Source organism: Diutina rugosa (assembly GCF_008704595.1).
Source record: "Diutina rugosa strain CBS 613 chromosome Unknown scaffold70_size45218, whole genome shotgun sequence".
NCBI lineage: Eukaryota > Fungi > Ascomycota > Pichiomycetes > Serinales > Debaryomycetaceae > Diutina > Diutina rugosa.
Window position 1 is genome coordinate 7,283 of NW_022995135.1, and position 22,317 is coordinate 29,599.

At 53.2% G+C, this 22,317-nt stretch overlaps 8 protein-coding genes across 8 annotated transcripts; 6 read left to right on the forward strand and 2 right to left on the reverse strand. All coding sequences in view use genetic code 12, as the record gives it.

The window, feature by feature from the left end:
* Positions 1-801: 801 nt before the first annotated feature.
* HMX1 (Hmx1p) lies at positions 802-1,653 on the forward strand (the record flags this gene model as incomplete). Its single annotated transcript, XM_034155425.1, has 1 exon — positions 802-1,653. One exon carries the CDS (start codon positions 802-804, stop codon positions 1,651-1,653), a length of 852 nt encoding a protein of 283 aa, XP_034012455.1.
* Positions 1,654-3,445: 1,792 nt separating this feature from the next.
* HBR1 (nucleoside-triphosphatase) lies at positions 3,446-4,069 on the reverse strand (the record flags this gene model as incomplete). The annotated part of the gene is made up of 1 exon (XM_034155426.1): positions 3,446-4,069. The coding sequence occupies one exon, from the start codon at positions 4,067-4,069 to the stop codon at positions 3,446-3,448; it is 624 nt and encodes a 207-aa protein (XP_034012456.1).
* A 420-nt stretch (positions 4,070-4,489) lies between these two features.
* Positions 4,490-4,804, forward strand: DIURU_002742 (uncharacterized protein; the record flags this gene model as incomplete). The annotated part of the gene is made up of 1 exon (XM_034155427.1): positions 4,490-4,804. One exon carries the CDS (start codon positions 4,490-4,492, stop codon positions 4,802-4,804), a length of 315 nt encoding a protein of 104 aa, XP_034012457.1.
* Positions 4,805-4,855: 51 nt separating this feature from the next.
* On the reverse strand, positions 4,856-6,247 carry DIURU_002743 (N-acetylphosphatidylethanolamine-hydrolyzing phospholipase D; the record flags this gene model as incomplete). The annotated part of the gene is made up of 1 exon (XM_034155428.1): positions 4,856-6,247. The coding sequence occupies one exon, from the start codon at positions 6,245-6,247 to the stop codon at positions 4,856-4,858; it is 1,392 nt and encodes a 463-aa protein (XP_034012458.1).
* A 3,555-nt stretch (positions 6,248-9,802) lies between these two features.
* SSY1 (Ssy1p) lies at positions 9,803-12,196 on the forward strand (the record flags this gene model as incomplete). Its single annotated transcript, XM_034155429.1, has 1 exon — positions 9,803-12,196. The coding sequence occupies one exon, from the start codon at positions 9,803-9,805 to the stop codon at positions 12,194-12,196; it is 2,394 nt and encodes a 797-aa protein (XP_034012459.1).
* Positions 12,197-13,442: 1,246 nt separating this feature from the next.
* On the forward strand, positions 13,443-19,196 carry DCK1 (guanine nucleotide exchange factor DCK1; the record flags this gene model as incomplete). Its single annotated transcript, XM_034155430.1, has 1 exon — positions 13,443-19,196. The coding sequence occupies one exon, from the start codon at positions 13,443-13,445 to the stop codon at positions 19,194-19,196; it is 5,754 nt and encodes a 1,917-aa protein (XP_034012460.1).
* A 1,304-nt stretch (positions 19,197-20,500) lies between these two features.
* On the forward strand, positions 20,501-20,830 carry ACP12 (acyl carrier protein; the record flags this gene model as incomplete). The annotated part of the gene is made up of 1 exon (XM_034155431.1): positions 20,501-20,830. One exon carries the CDS (start codon positions 20,501-20,503, stop codon positions 20,828-20,830), a length of 330 nt encoding a protein of 109 aa, XP_034012461.1.
* A 364-nt stretch (positions 20,831-21,194) lies between these two features.
* SDS22 (type 1 protein phosphatase-activating protein) lies at positions 21,195-22,253 on the forward strand (the record flags this gene model as incomplete). Its single annotated transcript, XM_034155432.1, has 1 exon — positions 21,195-22,253. The coding sequence occupies one exon, from the start codon at positions 21,195-21,197 to the stop codon at positions 22,251-22,253; it is 1,059 nt and encodes a 352-aa protein (XP_034012462.1).
* Between the last annotated feature and the right edge of the window lie 64 nt (positions 22,254-22,317).

The window sequence follows — 22,317 nt, forward strand, 5'->3', positions numbered from 1 at the left end:
TTCCGCAGGTGTCCACGAGCCACACCGTCAATAGTGTCGGCGTCGCCACCAGCGTAGCCCATGGCTCAATACTGTATTCAAAATTAATGCCACATGGTCTACCACTGGCGCCGATGCTTGCTCTCGATCTTTACTGGTTTTGGGTCACCTTCAGCCCCGTTTGCCCGACCCAAAGCCGGTCGCGGGGTTTGCGCCATCGCCCATCAGCCTATCAATTCCATCTCCCTGCATACCGCCGACGGAGGGGAATCTGTACAGGAGGGCGCCGCTGTCACCGAAGGCGATTGGCTGCTACGCCATGCATGGCGTCGACTACCACCAACACTACTGCATCCCATAGCCTCCCCCTCAAGACTCCAACAATGTCTCCCTTCATAGCCCAGCGCCGTTCCCATCGCCCTACGCGTGGCGGCGCTACCACCACCGCCGGCGCCTTTGTCGCGCTCGGTGGACCGTGACCATTGTTTTGTCGCGCGTAGTTGGCAGGACAATCATGCTAGACGAGCCCCGTCGGAATGGCGACAATGCCCCGGTAGATTTGTTGGGCACCGCCTCCATTGGGCTGTGATCGTCACCAGCGACGACCGGCGCCGGTGGCGACGACAGTCACGGCCAATATACTCCCAGAATACGTACCTGCACGCACCCCGATGGTGAAAGATAGTCTGAGACTCGGGGCCGGGGTCTTCGCAGCGCGGGCGCTCGCACTTATCGGCAACGCCCCAAAACGCACCTCGAGCAGCGCCTTATATAAGTCGCTGGAATCCGCTAAACTATGCCCACAATCAATTATCCCCTAACATGGCTGCGCCCAAGGAACCCGTGATCCCCGCCAAGTCCGACGTCGGCGCCCTCGCCAACCGCATCAACAGCGAGACCCGCGCCGCCCACGACAAGATCGACAAGTTGGTCACCGTCAAGTTTGCCCTCGCGTTGCGCGACTACAAGATCTACCGCCAAGGGTTGCAGGCGTTCTACCATGTGTTCCAGGCGATCGAGCTCGCCCTCGACCGCCAGTTGGCCAAGGAGGACGACCCGTGGACGGCGCTCATCGCCGAGGTGTGGCGCCCCGAGGTCGCCCGCACCGCCAAGGCGGAACAGGACTTGATGTTCTACTACGACGGGCGCCGCGACAAGTTCGAGCTGGCGATCATGCCCGAGCAGATCAAGTTTGCCCACCACATCGCCCAGGCGTGCGCCGACAAGCCCTACTTGTTGTTTGCCTACATGCATGTGATGTACTTGGCGTTGTTCGCCGGGGGCCGGATGATGCGGCTGCTGTTCTCGAAAGCGACGGGGCTCTACCCGCAGCGCCAGGGGTTGACCCACGCCGACATCGTCAAGCGCGGCACCAACTTCTTCACCTTTGACGTCACCAACGAAAACGAGTTGCGCGCCGAGTACAAGCGCGACTACGAGCTCGCCACCCGCAACAACTTGACCGAGGCCCAGAAGCAGGAGATCATCGACGAGCTGAAGTACATCTTTGAGCAGAACGCGTTGGTGGTGCGCGAGCTCGAGGCACACAACTTGGCGCGTCTCAAGCACAAGTGGCAGTACCAGGCGATCACCAAGGGCTACTACGTCGTGTTGACGCTGGTGGCGCTCTTGGTGATGTACCTCCTCCGCCGCGTGGTGGTGGGGTTGATGTGAGCCGGCCAAAACGCGTTGGTTTGGTTCTAGCATCGGTTTGGTTTTCGTTTCAGTTTTTTTTGAGTTTTGTAATATAGAGAGGCAGCGAGTTTATCCGGAATAATACGAGTCATAGCAAGCACCCTATGTAGCAAGATCTGTAACTCAGCTGAGAACGAAGCGCATCGCACTTCTACTAGTAGTGGCTTACCGGATCCGTTATTTAGGCTTCTTGTTTGTATGTCCAACACTGACTGATTGAGTAGCGTACAAGTCTATGCCATCAAATCTTCTCATCTTGATTTAACGGTCCCGAGGCGACCTCAGAGGCGCTGCCTGAGTCAGTTATTATAGTCTTATTTGAATAGTGATAGAGAAAAAGCTAATTAAAGTGTCGAGTTGATTGAATGTGCCTTGAGGATGTCTTCAGATAAACCATGCCAACCACGCACTCTGAGCAGGTGACTCTGTTTGGCTCTCCATCATGTTGTGACTCACGACAACCACTTAAATAGCTACTTAGGGTTCACAGAGGCGTTTTCGGGCCACGCATCTGGTTGAATTTTGGACATAGTCAGCGGCCACCCATCCTCCCTCACGTCGAGCGACACGGAAGGGGCAGCCATGCAACACGATGGTTTTAAGGTATTTACCCCTCAAAGTGTTTCACTTCTCGAAAGGCCAAATACTTCCCTGTTTGCTTATACCGCTCCCGCCAGATGCGAGGCCGATGGAACTGGTCCTTAAAGCCCGTGACTTGGCAATAACGTATTAATCATGGCCATATTCGCCCCACACTACCAAGCGGCTCACAGTGTTGGCAAAGACTGTGGCATCTTCGAGGCTAACGAGACGACTGACAAACAAGTCTTTCAACAACGTGAATTTCGAACGATGATCAAACACCTCAATGTTCTGGGAGATTGACACGGTCAATCGCTTTACAGAACTGAGGTCGATCACCCGATCAAGATGAGGGTGACGCCCATTAAGTTGCAAACTGTCCACCCTATGGTTGGTAGAGACAGAACCGGACAAGTGCTGGTTGGATCTCTAGGGAAGGCCAATTGCACATACATCCCCCCATTATGAGGGTGGAGCCAGTACTGGCCAGCTCGGGTAGTACCTTGGCGGTCTATCAAGAGCTTCTTCTTAATCATCAGTTGAGGCATAGGGCAAAGCACCACTGTAGCCGGCCACTCAACACGTTGATCAATCATCAACTCGTAGTTTCGTTGAGAGACACCGGTAAGGTCGACCCACTCCAGGCGGATTGAATTTGGGAAGCGTGAACTTGGAAGAGTGCAACACGTCCAAAGCCAAATTCTCCGGGAGCAGGCAAAAGAACTCGCTAATAAGTTCAGTGGGGGAGCTTTCTGATGAAGTAGAAGCTGCTGTTGGAATTGATAGGATTGTTTGCTGCTCTATTCATAGCTGGTGGTACTCCTAAGGTTGAATTGAGCAACGAGATTATCTTATAGATCGCTTGGGATCTGGTTCCATTTCCCGTAGTCCTTCGAACTTAGGGATTACCAGAACGCGAACGGTGGCACTAGTATTCGAGCTCAAACACAACCCCAATCAACTCGTGTGACCCTTTATGACCCATTTAACTATACATATGATTACCGTCCAATTTGTGAGGCGCTAGTGAGCTTAAACATCACATTAATCGGGCCCTCTTCAATATAAATAATGGTGCCATACATCGTGTCAGAAGAGATTTCGCCGGGGGTAGTGAAGTAGTACCAATTTCGTATTAATCGTCCTTTGTTTCGTGATCTCTATAAACTGTTATCCCTGGCCATGCTGGCTACTCGTCGTCGTCGCTGTCGTCGCTGGCGTGGTCGCCTTGCAACTCGTTGGTGACCCCCTCCGGGTGGTCGGCAATCCACTGTTGCACCCACTGGCCGATGCGGTCGCAGTTGTCGTCCATTTCGTCGGCGGTGTTCGACGTCAACTCGATGACGATGTCGGGGACGTACAGGTCGCGGGCCTCCTGGGCGACCACCTCCATGATCTCGCAGTCCAAGTTCTCCTGGATCTTGACGTCGCTATAGTCACGTTTCTTCAACCGGTCGTACAACAACTGGTTGTCACACCGCAAGCACACCACGAGGTCGATCAACCGTTCGGGGAACACCTCGCAGCAATGCCAGTCGATGATGGCGCCGCCCTTGCGCATGTCGGGCTCGAGCGAGTCCAATAACTTGTCTTCGTCGACGACCAGGGTGTCGAGGCGGGCGTCGTACAGGTCGATGCACCCGCGAGCTTTGGCTTCGTCGGACACGGCGTAGTGGTGCCACTGATTCTTCCCCTCGGGGACGGTGCTGGGGACGTCACCGGCAAGTTGCAGCACGAGCAGCTGGGCGTGGGACGTCTTGCCACACCCCGGGGTGCCGGTGATGATGATGTTGGGCAAGTATCTCACGGACATGGTACCGATGACTTCGCGCTGGCGGGTAAATTGGTGGTGATGAAATATATAGAAAAGCGATAAATACCACCAAAAAGGCGACGAGTCGATGAAGGATAGAGCATGGAATGATACCTACTGCCATTATTTTAATATTTCATCAACTGACACTTTAGTACGTTATTGAGCTCGCCTTCGAGTAGCACTTTTCCCCGTAGACATTACTAGCGTTAAATATAGACAAACCACTAACAAATTAAGTCAAGAAAAACCACTAGCAAATCAAGTAAAGAAAAACCAATAGCAAATTTACAGTAGGAAAAAAAAAAAACGACTAATTTTACCAGTTATGAGTCGTATAATTTGGTGGCCACCCCCACCTTGCGCCGCGCGCGCAAATCGAGAAAAAAGCCGTCTCGTCACCATCGATTGTCTACAACCATGCCTCCCGTGCAAAACATCCAGTACGCCCAGGGCCCGTCGAACTTTGAGAAGTTCAAGATGGGGTTGATCATGGGGTCGACCGTGGGTGTGTGTGTCGGCGTCCTCTTTGGCGGCTTCTCCATCTTGCAGAACGGCGCCGGCCCCAACGGGGTGATGCGTACCCTCGGCCAGTACATCATGGGGTCGGTGGGCACCTTCGGCCTTTTCATGTCCATCGGCAGCGTCATCCGCTCCGACACCAACATGTTAGCTTACCAGCGGGCGATGATGGCGAGACAGCGGGCGACGTTGCGTGTCGTCAACCGCAACTAACTGTATATAGCTAACACCACGTTTTTGTCATCTAATTGTCTCTATATACATCTATACGCGGTAGAGCTCGGTCTCGGCCCCCGAGCCAAGGTCGTACATGTACGTCAACCCGAACTCCGGGGTGCGGTAGCGGTCGCCGGTGCCCGCGGCCGCCGCCAACGCCGCCAACGTCTCCTTGGGCTCCAAAATGCTCTCGCCGGAGAGCTTAAACGTCCCCCAGTGGACGCCCTTCATATACTTAGTCTGGAGGTGGTCGCACAATTTAAGGGCCTCCTCGGGGGAGATGTGGCGGGGCTTCTGGTGCCACAGGGGGCAGTACTGGCCGATGGGGAGCAACAGCAACAACGTGGGCCCGTAGCGGGCGCCGATGGCGGCGAAGAGGTCGCGGCAGTACCCGGTGTCGCCGGCGTGGTACGCGATCAGCTCGCCGTTCTTGCGGACGATGTACGAGCACCACAACGTCGTGTTGGAGTCGACGACGTAGCGGCCCAGCCAGTGCATCGCCGGCACACACACGAGCTCGTAGCGGTCGCCGTTGACGTTTGCCAGCGGGTGGAGGAGCGGGTTGAGGTCGACGGTGTCCCACCAGTCCATCTCGACGACGTTGTGGACGCCGCGGCGGGCAAGCTTCTTCTTGAACCCCAAGGGGACGATCCACGTCGCCTGGTTGCCAAGCTGGGGGATGAGCGCCATCTCCAAGTGGTCCGGGTGGTCGTGGGACACGAGGACAAAGTTGAGATTGTCGTCGGTGGCGTAGCGGATGTCGCCCAACTGCATCGGCGTCTTCGTGAGCCGCTGGGGGCCAAACTTCGTCAGCATGAGGTGGTCGCCGAGCTGAGGGTCGGTGAGGAAGTTGATCCCCGACACTTGCAAAAGCCCGCACAGCTGGCCCAACCACGTGAACAACACCTGGTCGCGTACCGGAGGTAATGACGTTATCGGGACGTTGTCGCCGTCGCGTAACTGCTGCCACCACGGTTGAGGCGTGCCCGGCTCGGTGTATGGAGTGAAATCACCCGAAGCAAGGCACTGGCTGAGAATGCGCGAGTTGTGGCGGTACTGGTCCATGCTGGGCTTGAACCGCTTCAACACGTCCTCGACGTCGCAGGCGCCGTCGTGGGGCTTGGCGAGCGGCTGGTGCAACGCCACCGTGACCCCGTAGATCGACTCGAGCCACTCCATAAACCGCACCACCATGAACTCGAACGCCGTCTGCGGGCGGTACTCCTGGAACGGGTTGACGAACATGCCGCTGATGTTTACCGAGCGGAACCGCGCCACGTCGGCGTCGTCGTCGTTGGAGCTGGCGGCGGCGGCGGCGGCGATAGCCTGTTGGCGGCGGTGGTAGATCACGTACTGGGTGCGGAGCTGCATGTAGATCTCGAACAGGGTGTAGGTGGCAAGCAACCCGAGCCCGAGCTTCGTCTTGAGCCCCCACGCCATCGTCGCTGGAGGCGTGTTTTTGTGTGGTCTGTGGTGTGGGTACTGGAAGGAGGGCCCGCGGTGATAGGGCGTGCGATGTTGCGAGATGGCTCGCTATCACCACCACGTTGCGGACCAGAAAAAAGGGTCTACAAAGACACGATTAGTGAAATAAAAGTGGTTTTTTATGGTATTTGGGCGTTGCAGTTTACGGGGGTGGGGTGGTTTTTGCGGTAGAGGCAGTGGGGGTTGAGTTACAGAGAAGCCTGGTCTCGCACACCTCGCTAGTTATTCAGCACTTGACAGCAGTGATGGCAGCAGAGCCCGCGCACATGTGACGGGAAACGGTGCAGGAACCAAAACATCACCTAGCAACGCAACAAAACACCCATAAATAACCTGGCGACGGGCACCTAACGGGCGTAGGAGATGATACTACCAGCTAGGCTAACCGGAATCGCTGTCAGTAGATGAGTATTTATTCCCCAGCTGATTGCTTTGATCGGCTTCTATAGCAACTGATCGATAAGTTAAGTAGGTAATTTTCTTTCACCTCTACCATGTCCGGACCGTCGTCGTCGAGAGTGTTTACCATTCTGTTCGCGTTAAGCGATCTTCAATGACTATCTTGATTCTATAGGGACTTGTCAAGCTAAACAGTCGGCGTACGTTTGGTAGTAGCGTGACAGAGCACCAGTCAAGCAATTAGCAGGTGATAGCGTCCGTCAGAGTGGGTTTCACCTCATAGTAGAGGGAGCCGATCACAAAAGCGATCACATCGCTATGAAGCTGGGTACAATCGTTCTTTCCGACTTATCCCGTCCAGGAAGCCGACTCATCCTTGCAACAAACAAGCTAGGCAGACGACCCAAAACTCAATTGGGATACATGCTAGTTTCTCTGATTTCCTTCGTTTGGCCTCACCAGCTGACGAATGGGCTTCGATTAAATCACAGCCCAAGCCTAAAGCCTAATCCACAAGGCGCCCGCCATACCCAATTAGCTCAGCAGTAGCCAATGGAAACGGCAAACTATTGATACGTTTGGGCCGAGGGTGCAGTTCGTACCTCTGAATTTTAACCTTCTTCAGGGCACGACGCATTTCCCCTAATTCCCCAACTAATGACAGGTAACCTTCAAAGAGAATCAAAGCATAACCTGAGCTGACAACTACACCACTTCCAATGAGCTGTAGACTATCTTATCTTTCGTTTATAGGTCTCTTCTTCGACTAGTGTGGCATTTCGTGAACATCGGCAGCGACTTGCGATGTTTGCAGCAATTACTAGGCAGGCATAGTAACACTTCGTCTAACGATGATGTTCGTTGGCAAATGCATTGTGCAAGACGATTGCGAGTTCGAGGTCGTCTAAGGTGTTCAGCTAGTTGTTTTCAGCACCATTGTAGTCTGCCAGCACGTCTATTTGGCTTGACAGGTTTTTCTGAGAGCTAACACCGCGTTTGACACATTTCATGCCTGCAACCCTCGTGCCTGCACACAAACGTTTTATATGCAAGAAATACGAAGAACTTTACCGAAGTTCTTTCATGAGGCAAATGACACCATAGAGGAAATCAAACAACGTCACTGCGATTTTTAGTGTTCAAATAATACGTGTGACAACAAATGGGAATTGTTCAACTTTTTTATATTTTTCCTCGAAAAACCTGAAAAGTATGATATAAAATCAGAAAAACTCGATAAACTCAATCCGTTTGCTCCATAAAATTTGTTGGCATAGGAAGTATATTTGATGTGATTTTGGGAGAGTTGACTTTCAAATTGGTGTATCTATGTGAGTTTAATGGTGGAAAAAAAACTTTTTTCATTTTTTCCAATTTTTTTTTCCGGATGACCTTGATTTGTGGCGTAGTCTATTACATCTAATAAACATTGGAATTGACCTGCGATGTTTGTAGAAGTGATAGGGTAGGTTTAACACCTCGTCTATTACGATGTTTGTATGCAGGTGCATCATCCAATATGCGAGACACAACAAATTGAGCTGTACGACGCACTTACAGGGTGGCTAGCCCATTTTAACAACCATCATTGTGATTTGGAAGCATGTGTATTTGGTATGGAAGGTTTAGATAGGTGCTACCACAATTACTGACACTTATATCACACTTTCAAATTTGGGGTTCTGCACACAAGCATTGCATGTGCATATCATTTATGATTCTTCAATGATGTCTTTCATCACCTATATTGAACCTGAGAAAGAAACAAATTACACCACTGTGATTTATACCTTGAAAGTACCATTTCTAACAGCAAATGGGATTTTTATGAATTTTGTTGTGAAAATCTTTAAAGTGTGATACAAAATCAGCGAAAATCGGTAAAGACCTCTAATTAACTCCATAAAATTCTTTGGCATCAGAAGTATAGTAGATAAATATCTGGGCAAGTTTACGTTCAATTAGACGTAGTTTAAGCTACGGCACCCTACTTGCCCTACTTGCAGATGGATTGTTGTATGCAGTACTCACGATAATCATATTGTAATTCATGAGTAGGTCAATTATATCATCACGGCTATAATTAGATTATGCTATTCTACTGGCCACGAGACTTTCATGAACTCAACGGAGAAAGTGACATACTTAGGGCGCTTTTATGTGCGTTCTCGTACGAATCTTGCATGTAGTGAAGGAATCTTCTGGTCAAACTTATGCCATCAACAGAACAACTTAAGTGAGTTTTGAATCCAAATGTATGATCGGCACAGCCCAAATAGATGTACAATAGCAATTAGAAGATCTCTAGAGAGAGAAAAAATTTGGAAAAAAAAATTTGAAATCAAAATTTAAAATAATTTCTTTGACGAGCGGTGCAGTATGCAGGATTCGAAAAGATTGAGAACGACGTCTTAGACGAGTGGCCCGTGTTGGTATATGCAGGATGTAACCGGCAAAGCTAGCAAAGCTGCACATTTAACTTCAAACCCTACTTCATGGTTCATTCATCATAAACGTTATCGCCAAACGTATTGATTCCAATATGGGCCTTATTCGCACGGTGCGCGCGAGGGCCACTACTGCTAGCTCTAGTCAGCTATATAGCTTTGGAAAGCTATGAGTAATCTCGGCGTTTTATCGGTTGATTTGAGTGATGCGACGTCGACGGCTCTCAGTTGTCTTTCAATTTCAAAAAGCTAGTCGTTTTGTACACAAAGTGATCACCGTCTAACTGATTGGCCACAAAGGCTTATCATCGGCCCAAAGGAGACAAACAATGCCCTTACCTTCTAAACCACCCCCCCCCCCCNCCCCCCCCCCCCCTCACCAAAAGCCTCACCACCACCGCCACCAACAACTACTGAAACCCCCATAATTAGTATTCTTTAATTCAAAGGTCTATCCCCTCATTATACTCGTAAAGATAGATCTGGTAATCGTAAGCAACGGTGGGGGTGCGGCGGAACCCATACGGTAAATTAGTAAGATGTGAGCATGTCCCCAGGGCCCGCAACCGGCGACCCGCGCGCACACCATCTTATCGCAACCGGAAATCGAGCGCCTGGTACCCTACCCCCTCCCTTAATACCACATATACCCCGATATCCCGACATGACGGGCTCGAGGGCTCTGCTGCGATGGAGCTCCTCGAGCAGCGACGACGACGAGCTGATCGCCAACAACCCGCTCTTTCCCGCCCTCGCCCCGAGGCACCCGCTGGCGTCGCTGGGGGCGACCTCGGCGCTGACGCTGGCGTCAACCGTCGATGCCCGCGGCCTCTTTGGCGACCACGCCGCCCCCCAAACTTCCCCTGCCGAGCTCGACCCTACCGTGCTCGAGCTGATGGCCGACGCCATCGCTGGCGGCGCCGCGCTTCCCAACGGCGGCGACCACCGGTTCAAGTACTTGCGCTGGTACCAGCACTACGCCCAGACCACCGCCACACAAACCTCAAACGACGATGCCCTGGTGTTCCACTTGCGCCATCTCGACGACTACCACCGCTACGTGCGCCAGACCGAGCTCAACGCATGGATTGGCAACCAGATGCCCTCGGACAAGCTGAAGGTGTTGACCACCACTGAGGGCATACCCGACCACTTCTGCCGCACCGAGGAACCCCCCACAAGGCCGCCGCCCACCTACCGCACCTACAGCAAGAAGCTGGCGCTGTTTGTCGGCACCGACGACTTCACCAGCGGCGGCGACACCCCTTACAGCGTCAAGAGCGACGCCGACGCCGCCAGCGGGCTGGCGCCGCTGGTGTACCTCCAGCGGCGGCTTAAAATCCGCCACTTACAGATGATCTCGTTCGGCGGCACTTTGGGAGTGGGGCTTTTCCTCAACTCGGGCAAGGCGATCAACATCGCCGGCGGCTTCGGCGCCTTTCTCGCGTTTCTGATATGCGGTTTAATCGTCATCGCCACCCTTGTCCTGTTCTGCGAGATGGTGACGCTCGTGCTGGTGGTGGACGGGGTGCTGGGCCTCCTGCTGCGGTTCATCGACGACGCGTTTGGCTTTGCCGTCGGCTGGCTCTACTTCCTCAGTTTCGCAGTGGGACTCGCCGGCGAGACCGTCGCCTGCGTCATCTTGCTCAGCTACTACCCCTGGCTCCACATCCATGACAACGCCGGCAGCGCCGCCGGGTTCGTCACGCTTTTCCTCCTCGTGACGGTGGCGGCAAACTTGATGGACGTCCGGGTGTTTGGCGAGATCGAGTACATTTCGCTGTTTATCAAGCTCCTCTGCGCCCTCGGGCTCATCATCCTCATGATCGTCATCAACGTTGGCGGCATGGGGGGCAGCTACATCGGCTTCCGCTACTGGGACCACGCCCAGCTGGACTATGCCCACAACTTGATCTACGGCCTCTTCCGCCCCACGTTCAACTTGTTTGACGACGGGAGCAACGTCCACGACGGCGTCGGCGGCGCCCGCGGCCGGTTCATGGCGTTTATCGTCGCCCTTTTGGTGACGCTGTTCGCGTACCTGGGAACCGAGATCGTGTGCATCGCCGCCTGCGAGGCCCAGAACCCCCGTAAAGCCCTCCCCTCGGCCACTAAACGCGTGTTCTTGCGCATCATCATCTTCTACGTCCTTGCGGTGTTCGTGGTGTCGCTCAACATCTACGCCGGCGACCCCCGGTTGCTCCGCTACTACCTGGGCGAGCCCGGGGTCAGCGACAGCGACTTGGCCACCAACCCCATCATCGAGCACTTGGGGGGCAACCACTGCGGCCCCCAGGCCAACGTGTTTGCCGGGTTTCCCCTGGGGTCCCAGCTGCCGTGGAACATCGCCTTGCAGACGGTCAACCAGTGCACCGCTGGCGGCATCGTCAACGGCTTTCTCGTCTTTTTTGCCGTCAGCTGCGGCAACTCCCAGATCTACGTGCTGAGCCGCACCGTGTACTCGCTCGCCCTCCAGGGGAAGGCGCCCAAGATGTTGGGGTGGGTCAACCGCTACGGCATCCCCTACGTCGCCGTGTTGTTCCTGCTGAGCTTCGGCCTCTTGTCGTACATCTGTGTCAGCGAGAAGGCGACGACGGTGTTTCAAAACCTCACCCTGATCATCCTGCTGCTGGGGATCATGGTGTGGTTCGCCATGTGCTTGCTGTACATACGCTTCTACTACGGGCTCAAACGGCGCCCCGACATCATCGCCCGCGACGACAAGGAGTACCCTTACAAGCTGCCGTTCCAGCCGTACACGGCGATCTTCGGCATGGTGGGGCTGGCGCTCATTCTCCTCGCCATGGGGTACGTCGTGTTCTTGGGGGGCACCTGGGACACGTGGTTCTTCTTCTCGCTGTACGGGCTGTTGTTTGCCTTCGCCGTCCTCTACCTCGGCTACAAGGTGATCAAGCGGTCCCACATCCCCGCCCTCGAACGGCTCGACTTCGACACCGGGCGCACCGAGATGGACCGCTACATCTGGGATAAAGGCCGCGAGTACAACGGGCGCAGCTTCAAGGACACCTGTCGTCGGTTCGCCAACTGGATTGCCTGACCCGACCCTTATGTATTATTATTAGACGCTTCTAGACACCCACCCACCACATGAGTCCTCCTAGCGAAACTGTCAACTACAGAGTAACGTTCAAGCGGAGGCGATGACCGCACTTTAACCTTATCAGGGGAACCACAGCGGAGATGAAGTGGCGACATGGCGTAGTGTATTAGCCGTACAGCTTAAACAATGATTGCCACGTTGAAGACCACCATCCTCTCACTCAAATATCTATTTTCGTTTGTAAAGAAAACTGTGCCATAACCTAAAAACTTGAGATACGAGAGATTTCAAAGGAATACATGATTGCCTTGTGAAAGACCCGAACGAAGACAATGAACGAATCACCATGTAGAGTTACTGTGCTCGCATGGCAGTGAGCACGACGGCCACGGCCAGTTCTATCGCAGCTACAATGCCAGACCTTGATTAGAGCCCCATTTCCAGAGGTGTATAAGACGGCACGACTGTTGCCGATCTTGATATGTTAGTCAACGTCTTGTAGAGAGCGTTAGGTACCGTATTCCACCACAGAGTCTAGAGGCGTGCCTCTAGAAGCTTTCATGTTCGTTAGTCATCATCAAAGTCAGCGATGACGTTCTCTGACGTGATTTCGATCATACAGGCCTCGTCTGTTTGCCGATGGATTACGCATGCCATATATAGCCACACTCCCGTCGCCGCCTCACCATACCCCTCCCCCACCTCTAGCCAGCAACGGTAACAACCGAATATAAAAACCCTTAAACGGTCATCTCAAATACACGTGAGATGCCACTAACAGCCAACAAGCAGCCATCATTTACTAAGAGGCTGATGGTGGTGAAGCTCACATTAATATGGTGGCTATCCCAATTGGGTAAGTGCGGGAGCAGAGGCGATAGGCGACGAGGAACGCCGACACGGGCTCACAACTATTGAGACACGACACCCTTCCTCGACTAATATCCCAGTCAAACCGACAAACAACACGCCCTCTACGCGATACTACCACCAAATTTTCCCAGACAACCGAAAATACCACCGTCAGGGCTCGACCATCAAACCATAACAACAGCTCCTCCCCTTCTTATCTAGTGCTCTTTTGCTATATAGCCGCCCATTTCATCATTGCCGGGGGCGCGTGGAGGGGGGTTTTTCTCGAGTACCGCCCTCGGCCACTGTCTGCAGGCGCCGCCCCACGTACGAAATTAAAAACGTCGATCCCCGCCTACCACTTGATTCACCCTGATTAACGCTTGATCGCATGTCGTGGACGCCGACCGAGCACTTCCTCCGCGGGAAGATCATCAAGCCGTTTCTCCCCTTCGAGAAACACCCGAACCTCTTGAACGACCACTTGCGCAACTTGTACCCTGGCGACGAGGTCTACATCTTCGAAACCAAAGGTACCCGCTGGGCGAGAGGGTATGTGTGTCTGAAGCCGTTCCCCAACGACTTCACCATCACCTCGGTCAACTTGGACGAGTTGCCGGGGATCAACATCAACGTGGTGGTGTTCCCGTTGAAGTATGTCAAAGTGATCGAACAATTGCCCATTGTCAACATCACCGTCGACCAGCAGTTCAACAACGTCCACCGTACCAACGGCGACGTCGTGCCGACGATCCAGGACTCGGAGATCGCCCACCGCCAGGCGTTGGGCACCGCCGACGACTTGCAACGCGACCCGAGGGAAATGGTGCCTCCTTTACCGCTGTACAAGTTGGATAAAGGCCATGACTTGATCATGGAGATCAAGCACACGTTGGAGTTGCTCATGTGCCACATCTTCGCCTTGTACTCCATCGGCGAGTTCCGCTTGTTCCACAAGTTGCTGGCGATCTTCTACTCGTTGCACGAGACGCGGGTCAAGTTGATGAACTCGTTGTTGACCACCAACGAGATCCAGGTCGCCAAGGAAACGGCGACGTTCTTGCTCAACAAGATCCCCAAGAAGTTGGCGCTGCGCGCCGCCCGTCTCAACGCCACCCTGTACGACTTGGACAACCTGTACACCGACATCTCCGGTTACAAGGCCATCCTTGCCCGCGACGCCTTCCTGGGAGAGTTGCTTAGCAACGCCAACGCCAGCCCCTCGCGCATCGCCTTCAACCAGGTGTTGTGTTCGTTGGAGCCCAACTTCCCCATCAACATCCACCACAACCAGCAGCAGTACCTGTTGATGCCGGCGCCCAACCGCAAGTTGAACCACGAGCCGCCGTCGCACATTTTGGTTGACTTCAAGCTGGTGCTGGGGTCGTCGGGGTACCAGCCCCCGGGGTTTGCCGGGATGATCGCCTACCTCTACATCCGTAACAACCGCAAGCGGTTGACGGAGGCGTTTGCCGTTCACACTAACTCCGTCGACGAGTTGGTCCAGGTGGAGAAGATCCTGGCGGCGCTTTTCCGCAACATCCCCTCGCTGGAGATCGAGAACCTGAGAGTGTACCTCGTCGCCGTACTTACGGAAGAGGTCGACTTATCGCAAAAGACGCAAGGGGTGCGCCTGGTGCGGCGGGTGAAGAAAGGGGTCGCTGCCGGCGTCACCGACATCACGCGGATCTTCTCGCGCAACCAGGGGGCGTTGGAGCTGGGCGAGGCCCACCAGTTCACCATCCGGTTGTTTGGCTCGTACATGAACCACAAAAAGGGCCACCGCAACGACGACTTGGCGCTGGCGGGCGTCATCAACAACGGGTGGGGGGAGCTCGTCGACCGCATCATCGCCGGCGCCAACCACGGGGTGGCGGTGAACCCGCGGGCGGAGAAGTTAGTGGTGCTGGTCAAGGAGTTCAAGCACCAGTTCTCGGCCCAGCTGTACAACCCAGTGACGCTGGCGCCGATCTCGCGAATTAAGCCCATCTTCTTCGACCCCCTCGCCGAAAACTACGAGCGCATTTACTTGACCATGGGCAAGATCTCCTTGCTCAAGCCGTCGCTGAAGGACGACTTGTTGACGTTCGAGGTGCTGACCCCCAACAACGACCTCATCACGTTTGCCAAGGCGCTGAACCAACAGGAAAAACGCCTGTGGCAGTTCATCTCGGTGTTCCCCGACGAGGTCATCGGCGAAATCGTCAAGGTCAACGGGGTGTCGTTGAAGAACCCGTCGAAAAAGCTCCCCAAAGAGGATTACATCGTGCTTGAATTGTTCGTCAACGGGGTGCTTGCCGGGGAGGGGAAACTCTTGTATAAGCTGGGCAACCGCCTCGTCGAGTTCAACAAGAAAAAGACCCACACCATCGACATCGTCTCCGTCACCACCAAGTTGCCCATGGCCCAGCTCGAGTTGCTGACCGAGTACATCGGCAAGATCTACAACCTGGACGTGCTGATCGACCACATCTTCCAGTTTGAGCGGTTCTTCAAAGTGGGGCAAAAGGGCGTCGACGAGTTGCTGAACTCGTTGGTGGCGTTCTGCAAGTTGGACATCTCCCAGTTGGTCAAGTACTTCCCCGAGCTCTTGCTGCTGTTGTACCTGATTGTCGACATACTGAACGCTCAGCCGCCGCTGCCGCTGATCGAGATCCTCCAGGACAATGCGTTTAAGGCGATTGTCCATCTCTTGGACACGGTGTTCGGCAAGCAGGACCAGTACTTGTACCTTATGGACACGTTCACCCACCGCTACACCAACTTACCCCCATTGGGGGTGTTTTTGCTCACCAAGATCTCCGAGATCTTCTCCCGCGCCGAGCTGAACTGGAACCTGATGTGCCGGCTGATGTGCCGCATCTTGCTGTTGTTGCTTAAGCTCGCCATCCACTCCGTCGACCCGTCGGTGTCGGATAAGTTCATGAAGGCGTTGGGCCTGTTGTTCAAGCTGGCGGCGTTCTTCTTGCTGATCCAGCTGAACGCGTTGATCAACGACCAAATCATGATCTTGGAAATCATCGACTACGTGCTCATGTTCCGCGCCCACTTGGACGAGCTTAAGATTTTCCGCTTCATCGTCAACTTTATCGACTTGATTGGTACTCGCGGGTTGGGGGCTAACGAAGACGTCTACAACATGAAGAAGCCCCAAGGGGTGCAAAAGGACCACAAAATCGTCATCCTGAAGCTCATGTTGATCCACCGCTTGTTCAACACCCTGGTGGCGGAACTGGCGGAAACGAGACTGGTGTTGGTGGCGAAGTCGGTGACGTGGGCGATGCAGGTGTTGCTTGGTCCCACCGACATCGAGGCGACGAGATTGGCGTGCTCGGTGTTGAGCGCGGTGTGCTCTCTCCTCTGGGACACCGTGTTTGAAAAGGGCCTCACCGACGAGATCGACTTGTGCTACTCGTTGCTGAAGCTTTTGCCGGCACTTCTGCGCACGTTCATCAAATACAACAAGTTCACCCGCGGCAACGACTACTTCAAGCTGCGCCGCACCTTCACCCACATCTTCCCCACCGAGTACCCATTTAAGGAAGTGCTGATTGACCCCATCGTCAACGACGAGGTGCTTGTGGAGGTGTTGGTGGAAATCTGCACCGTGTTCTGCTTCATTGCCAAGATCGGTAAGGCCACCGCCGGCAACGAAGGGTTCTCCAAGATCCTCAACACCAAGATCACCAACGACTTCTTCTTGCCCGACCAGTACCTCGCCCACGACTTCCAAAACGAAGATATCATCACCCTTATCTCGGGGGTGAAGTTGATGAGACAAGGTAAGTTTTTCCCCGAAGACAAGTGGCTCACTCTCTACGCCATGATCGCCGAGGGCCTGTTGACGGCGTTGGAGCTTGTGCGCCCGTTGCTCATCCACTACTATGTTCCCGCCATCGAAGAGCTGGAAATGTTTGACCGGGTGCTTTGGGGTAACTACCTCAAGACGTTGTTGAGACTCGGGACGTTGGCGCCCGTATCTATCGAACACTTGCTGAGCGTGCCCAAGAAGGCGGCGTTCCAGATCACGGGTACCATGCGTGACCGTATTGCTTACTTGGTGAATGAGGCCTGGGATGCCTTAGCCTGGGACGCTACCAACGAAGACATCTTGCGTTTCAACTTGAACAAGTTTGGCGGTTACCAAGTGGAGTTTATCAACCACGACTACGGCATTTTGCAAGACCTTATGTTGTTCCTGTTGCAACGTAACTTCGAGTGTCAGTCAGTGGGGGTGAAGATCTTATGGCTGATTGTCATTTCCGAGTACATCTTGCTGGACACCGTCGTTGACATTGAGAAGGAGTGTCTTGTGGGGTTGCACGACATCTACTACCGCAACGCCTACAAGCCCAGTAAGCTGGAACAAGAACGGTTTATCGAGCGGATGAAGGTGACCATCTGCTTGGACCGCGAAGACGAAGCATTCGGCCTTGTGTACAAGTTTATCGAGACTCTCCGTGGGTTCATGGACGTGCTCAACGACTTGAATGCGGTCCCGGTGGGACCTGAGTTTGACGACGACCGCACCTTCCACAAGCTCAACATCAAGGCCTACCTCAAGAACGCCAACAAGCCGGAGTTGTTCCATTCGTTCATCAACTCGATGTACGAAGAGCACTTGGCCCGCAACGACTACATCCAGGCGGCGCTCTCGCTCGAGTTGTTGGCGCTGACCTACCAGTGGGACCACAACACCATTTTCCCGGCGCTGTTCCGCCCCAAGTTCCCCGAGCAAACGGCGTTTGAACGGAAGGAAACGTTGTACAAGTTGATTGCCAACAACTACATCAAGGGCAATTCGTTGGAACGGGCCACCGACACCTACAATGAGCTTTTGGACGCCTACAACAAGCACACCTACGACTTGAAGCTGTTTGCCTACGTCCACAACAAGTTGGCCAAGTTGTACCTTGACCTCGAGCTGATGGACAAGTTGCTGCCGCTGTTCTTCAGGGTGGCGTTCATCGGCGCCGGGTTCCCCACCAACATTCGGGGCAAGGAGCAGATTTACGAAGGGTTGCCGTTTGAGCACATCACCCTGATCCATGAACGGTTGCTCCGCTTGTACCCCGGGGCCCGCATCGTGCTGGACGACGAGGAGGCCCGTCGTTTACGCGAACGTATCCAGACGGGGCGTTACTTACACGTGCAAACGGTGGAGCCGGTGGCGGAGATCTCCGACAAGTTGTTCAACACGTCGATCGGGGTGCGGCAATACGCCCGCAACAAGGACTTGCGCTTTTTCACTACCAACCGCAAGATCCCGGGGCTGAGCTCGGTGTTTGACTTGTGGACGGAGGAGACGACCTACGAGACCTACCTCTCGTTCCCGACATTGATGAACCGCCTGGAGATCAAGGCGACCACCGTGGTGAAGTTGCTGCCGTTGGACAACGCCATCCGCACCGTGGTGTCGAAGAACAACGACCTCGTCCAGGTGGAGCTGATGATCAACATCGCGTTCGAGGAGAAGACCGACTACACGTCGTTGATGAACGACTTGCTGCGCCACTTGGCGGGCACCGTCGACTCCCCCGTCAACGGGGGCGTGGGCCAGTACCGCACTTTCTTCTCCGACGCCAAGTACAACAGTAAGGAAGAGTACGCCGCCAAGATCCGCATTCTCCGCCTGGCATTCAACGACTTGACCATCATCTTGAACCGGTGCTTGCACTTGCACGGTAAGCTCGTGCCGCTGACGATGAAGGGGTCCCACGAAGTGTTGGTCGAGTTGTACCGCAAGAACTTCAAGGAGGACATCGAGGCGTTGAAGATCAGCACCGACTACGAGAACCTGATCTACAACCACACCACGCCCCACTTCCAGCCGCAAACGCTGATTATGAGCGACAAGCGCTCGGTGCTGGGGATGCTGAGCTCGAACAACACCACCGGTGGTTCCGGCCCCCTGATCCCGGGGTCGCTGATCCCCGGGTCGATCTCGGGCCCGTTGTTGCCCGGTAACCACGCCCCCGGGTCGCGGTTGATCCGGACCCAGCTGACGACGTCGCTGGCGTCGCTGGCACTGGGGGTGTCGGGGCTTTCGTTTGATAAGAGCTCCTCGGGCGTCGACCAGTTGAGCATGGGCACGGGGCTGACCAAGAAGCGCACCGCCTTGAACTGGAGACTGATGGTGAATTAGTGTGTAGTTTATGAATACATATGACTGGTTGAGTTATTATTACCGCTACAAATTATGGAATAGATCGAAACCACTGGCAACCAGACTTGCCTTTGAAACTGTTTAATTTACACATATCACCTCAATGCACGATATTTTCAATGACGGTACTATCGTCAAGCGCATACGTAGCATTGAAATCATCGCAGATGCTTGCAAACTTGTGGGCAGGTTCTATCCCCACAGTTTCGATGAGCAATATGACGGATCAAGTTGCCATGCCGATGATAGTCAACCTCAATGGTGTGTAAAACAACCCAGATTATATTCAATTGACCAGAGGGACTCCAAACTATCATGATAGAGTTTCCTCTCAAACTGGAGGCTGTGGTGGGCGACAGAATCAATCGAATGCTTAGACAACTGATGCCAGAAAATTGAGGATGTAATCGAGTGTCTGAAAGGTCTGGAATCTCGCATTTGGCTGATTTCTCAGAATTCACTTTCTATGGACTCGCATTGATAGTCATTGTTAAGACCAGTGACTCGAACAATAGAACTGTTAGCGAGCTTCGGGCATAGGTAATTTCAAGTCAAGGGTTCAGCGCATTTTGTTTTGCCTTCATTATGAAAACGTAGGGTTTATGGAAGCGCAATGGTGTCCATATACAAACAATGTATAATTGCGCACGCGAAAGCTATAATCACGTATGCGGGATAAATAGAAAAATTCGTGTATGCCTCAAATACCTGAAATAAGTCGTGTGTGTATCAAGAACCTCGAATTCAGTTTGCAAAATTCGTCTCTGTCAACTCTGTTAGTTGTCTCCTTAAGGTTTGTACGAACACTCTCTGCGAGCTCAACGCAACAGATATATACACCTGGCAAACATACGACAAAACCCGCCAACACCATTGCCAATCGTTCAAAACTTTACTAATTAAAATATACTTAATTTCAATTCCATTCATTAAGACCTACGGGCTTAAATGTGAATCGATTACAGCAAACGCTACGAACATTACAAAATCTATTTACTCAATCCAGTTGAAGAAACCCTACAAGCCTGACCATATGGACCGAGATTTGATGACCAGTCCCAATCAGGACATTATCCGAAATTAATGTCAAAGGACATTGTCATTAATCTCCGTCGGATAAGTAGTGAGGGGCCACGCGGATCTGACCGAAAGACCCTTCTCACTGCGGTGGTGCTAGCGGGTTTTCCCACCTGCATATAGTGACGCCGCACCGGGGTGTAGCCGAAATTTTTCGTTGGCGCTCTCACCTCACAAACCCACACCCTTTTCAACCCCATCAAACCATGTTCAGATTGGCCCTCCGTTCCGCCGCCCGTCCCGTGTTCAGAGCTCCCGTGGCCCTCAGAACCTACGTGGCTCCCCCTATCAGCATTGACGAAGTGACCAAGAGAGCTTTCGAAGCCCTCAAGACCGTCGCCGCCGTCGACGAATCGAAGTTGTCGCTCGAAGCCAACTTCCAAAAGGACTTGGGCCTCGACTCGTTGGACACCGTCGAAGCCTTGGTTGCTCTTGAAGAAGAATTCGAATTGGAAATCCCCGACAAGATCTCCGACGAAATCAAGACCGTCGGCGAAGCCATCGACTACATCTACGCCGAAGAACAAAAGTTCTAAGCTGGGCACCCACGGACACCACGCCCCTTTGTAAATAAAATACACACAATAATCTGAATCTCACACTTTAATAGGTCTTCTTCTTTGCCACCCAATTTACTCTGTTTGCTTACTTATACTCAGGCCTATATCGAGATTTTCATTGGTGCGAGCGATCACATGACCTGAGCCACGTGACAAGGATCGATCAGGGCTGTTTTTGTCTTTGCTGTAGTGATCGCCGCACAGTTAGTAGCGCCCTGTCGTCATTAATACTCCGTTACTCATCAGGAACCCCCAAATCTGAAATCACTGTTTTTACCTGCATTAACCAGACTCGACTCAACTTCTCTTCCAGTCCCCTATTCCAATTATAACGTGATCAATGACGCTCCCAGAAGAAAACGATGTGCTTTCCCATACCGAGGATGAGGCCACCGATGACGAGGAGATCGACGCCTCCCAGGAACCATTACCCGTCGAGTACCCCGGGACGGTGATTCCCGACCCCCACCCGGAGTCAATTGACGCTGACCAGGACTTGACCGCCGATATCCCCGTCGACACCGACTACATCGAGTTGATCCACTTGCGGATATCGAGCCTTGAAGACCTCCACCTCGAACGGTTCCCCAAGCTTGAAGCCATCAACTTACGCCAGAACTTTATCCCCTCGATCGTCGCCTTAAGTGGCGTCTCCGACACGTTGGAGGAGCTCGACTTGTACGATAACCGCATCAACCACATCAGCAGCAGCATCAAGCACTTGGTCAACCTCCAGAACCTTGACTTCAGCTTCAACAATATCAAAAACATCAAGAACATCGAGACGTTGGTCAACCTCGAGAACTTATACTTTGTCCAAAATAAGATCAAGGAAATCAAAGGGTTGGAAACATTGACAAAGCTCAAAAACTTGGAATTGGGCGGCAACCGCATCGAGGAGATCTCGGAAACGATGCATCTGCTCCCGTCGTTGACCCAGCTCTGGTTGGGTAAAAACCGCATCCAAAGACTTCAAAACTTGGACCACCTTCACAACTTACGCATCTTGTCCATCCAAAGCAACCGGATTACGAAGATGGAAGGCTTGGACAAGTTGGTGAATTTGGAGGAGTTATACCTCAGCCATAACGGTATCGAGAAGATCGAAGGCTTGGAGAACTGTACCAAGCTTCAAGTGCTTGACGTCACCCGCAATCGCTTGACCCACCTTGATAACCTCCAACACTTGACTCAACTCACCGACTTCTGGTGTTCTTATAACAAGATCTCCTCGTTTGAAAATATCGGCCAACAATTGGGTAAACTTGCCGAGTTGGACACCGTTTATTTCGAGGGCAACCCGGTGCAAACGGAAAACCCCACCGCCTACCGCCGTAAGCTTACCTTGTATCTTGGCCCCAGTCTTCAAAAGATCGATGCCACTTACATTAAGGCCTAACCACAAATAGACGTTTTACGATTTACGCTATAATTGTATATTAGGTGACTCATATATAGTCATT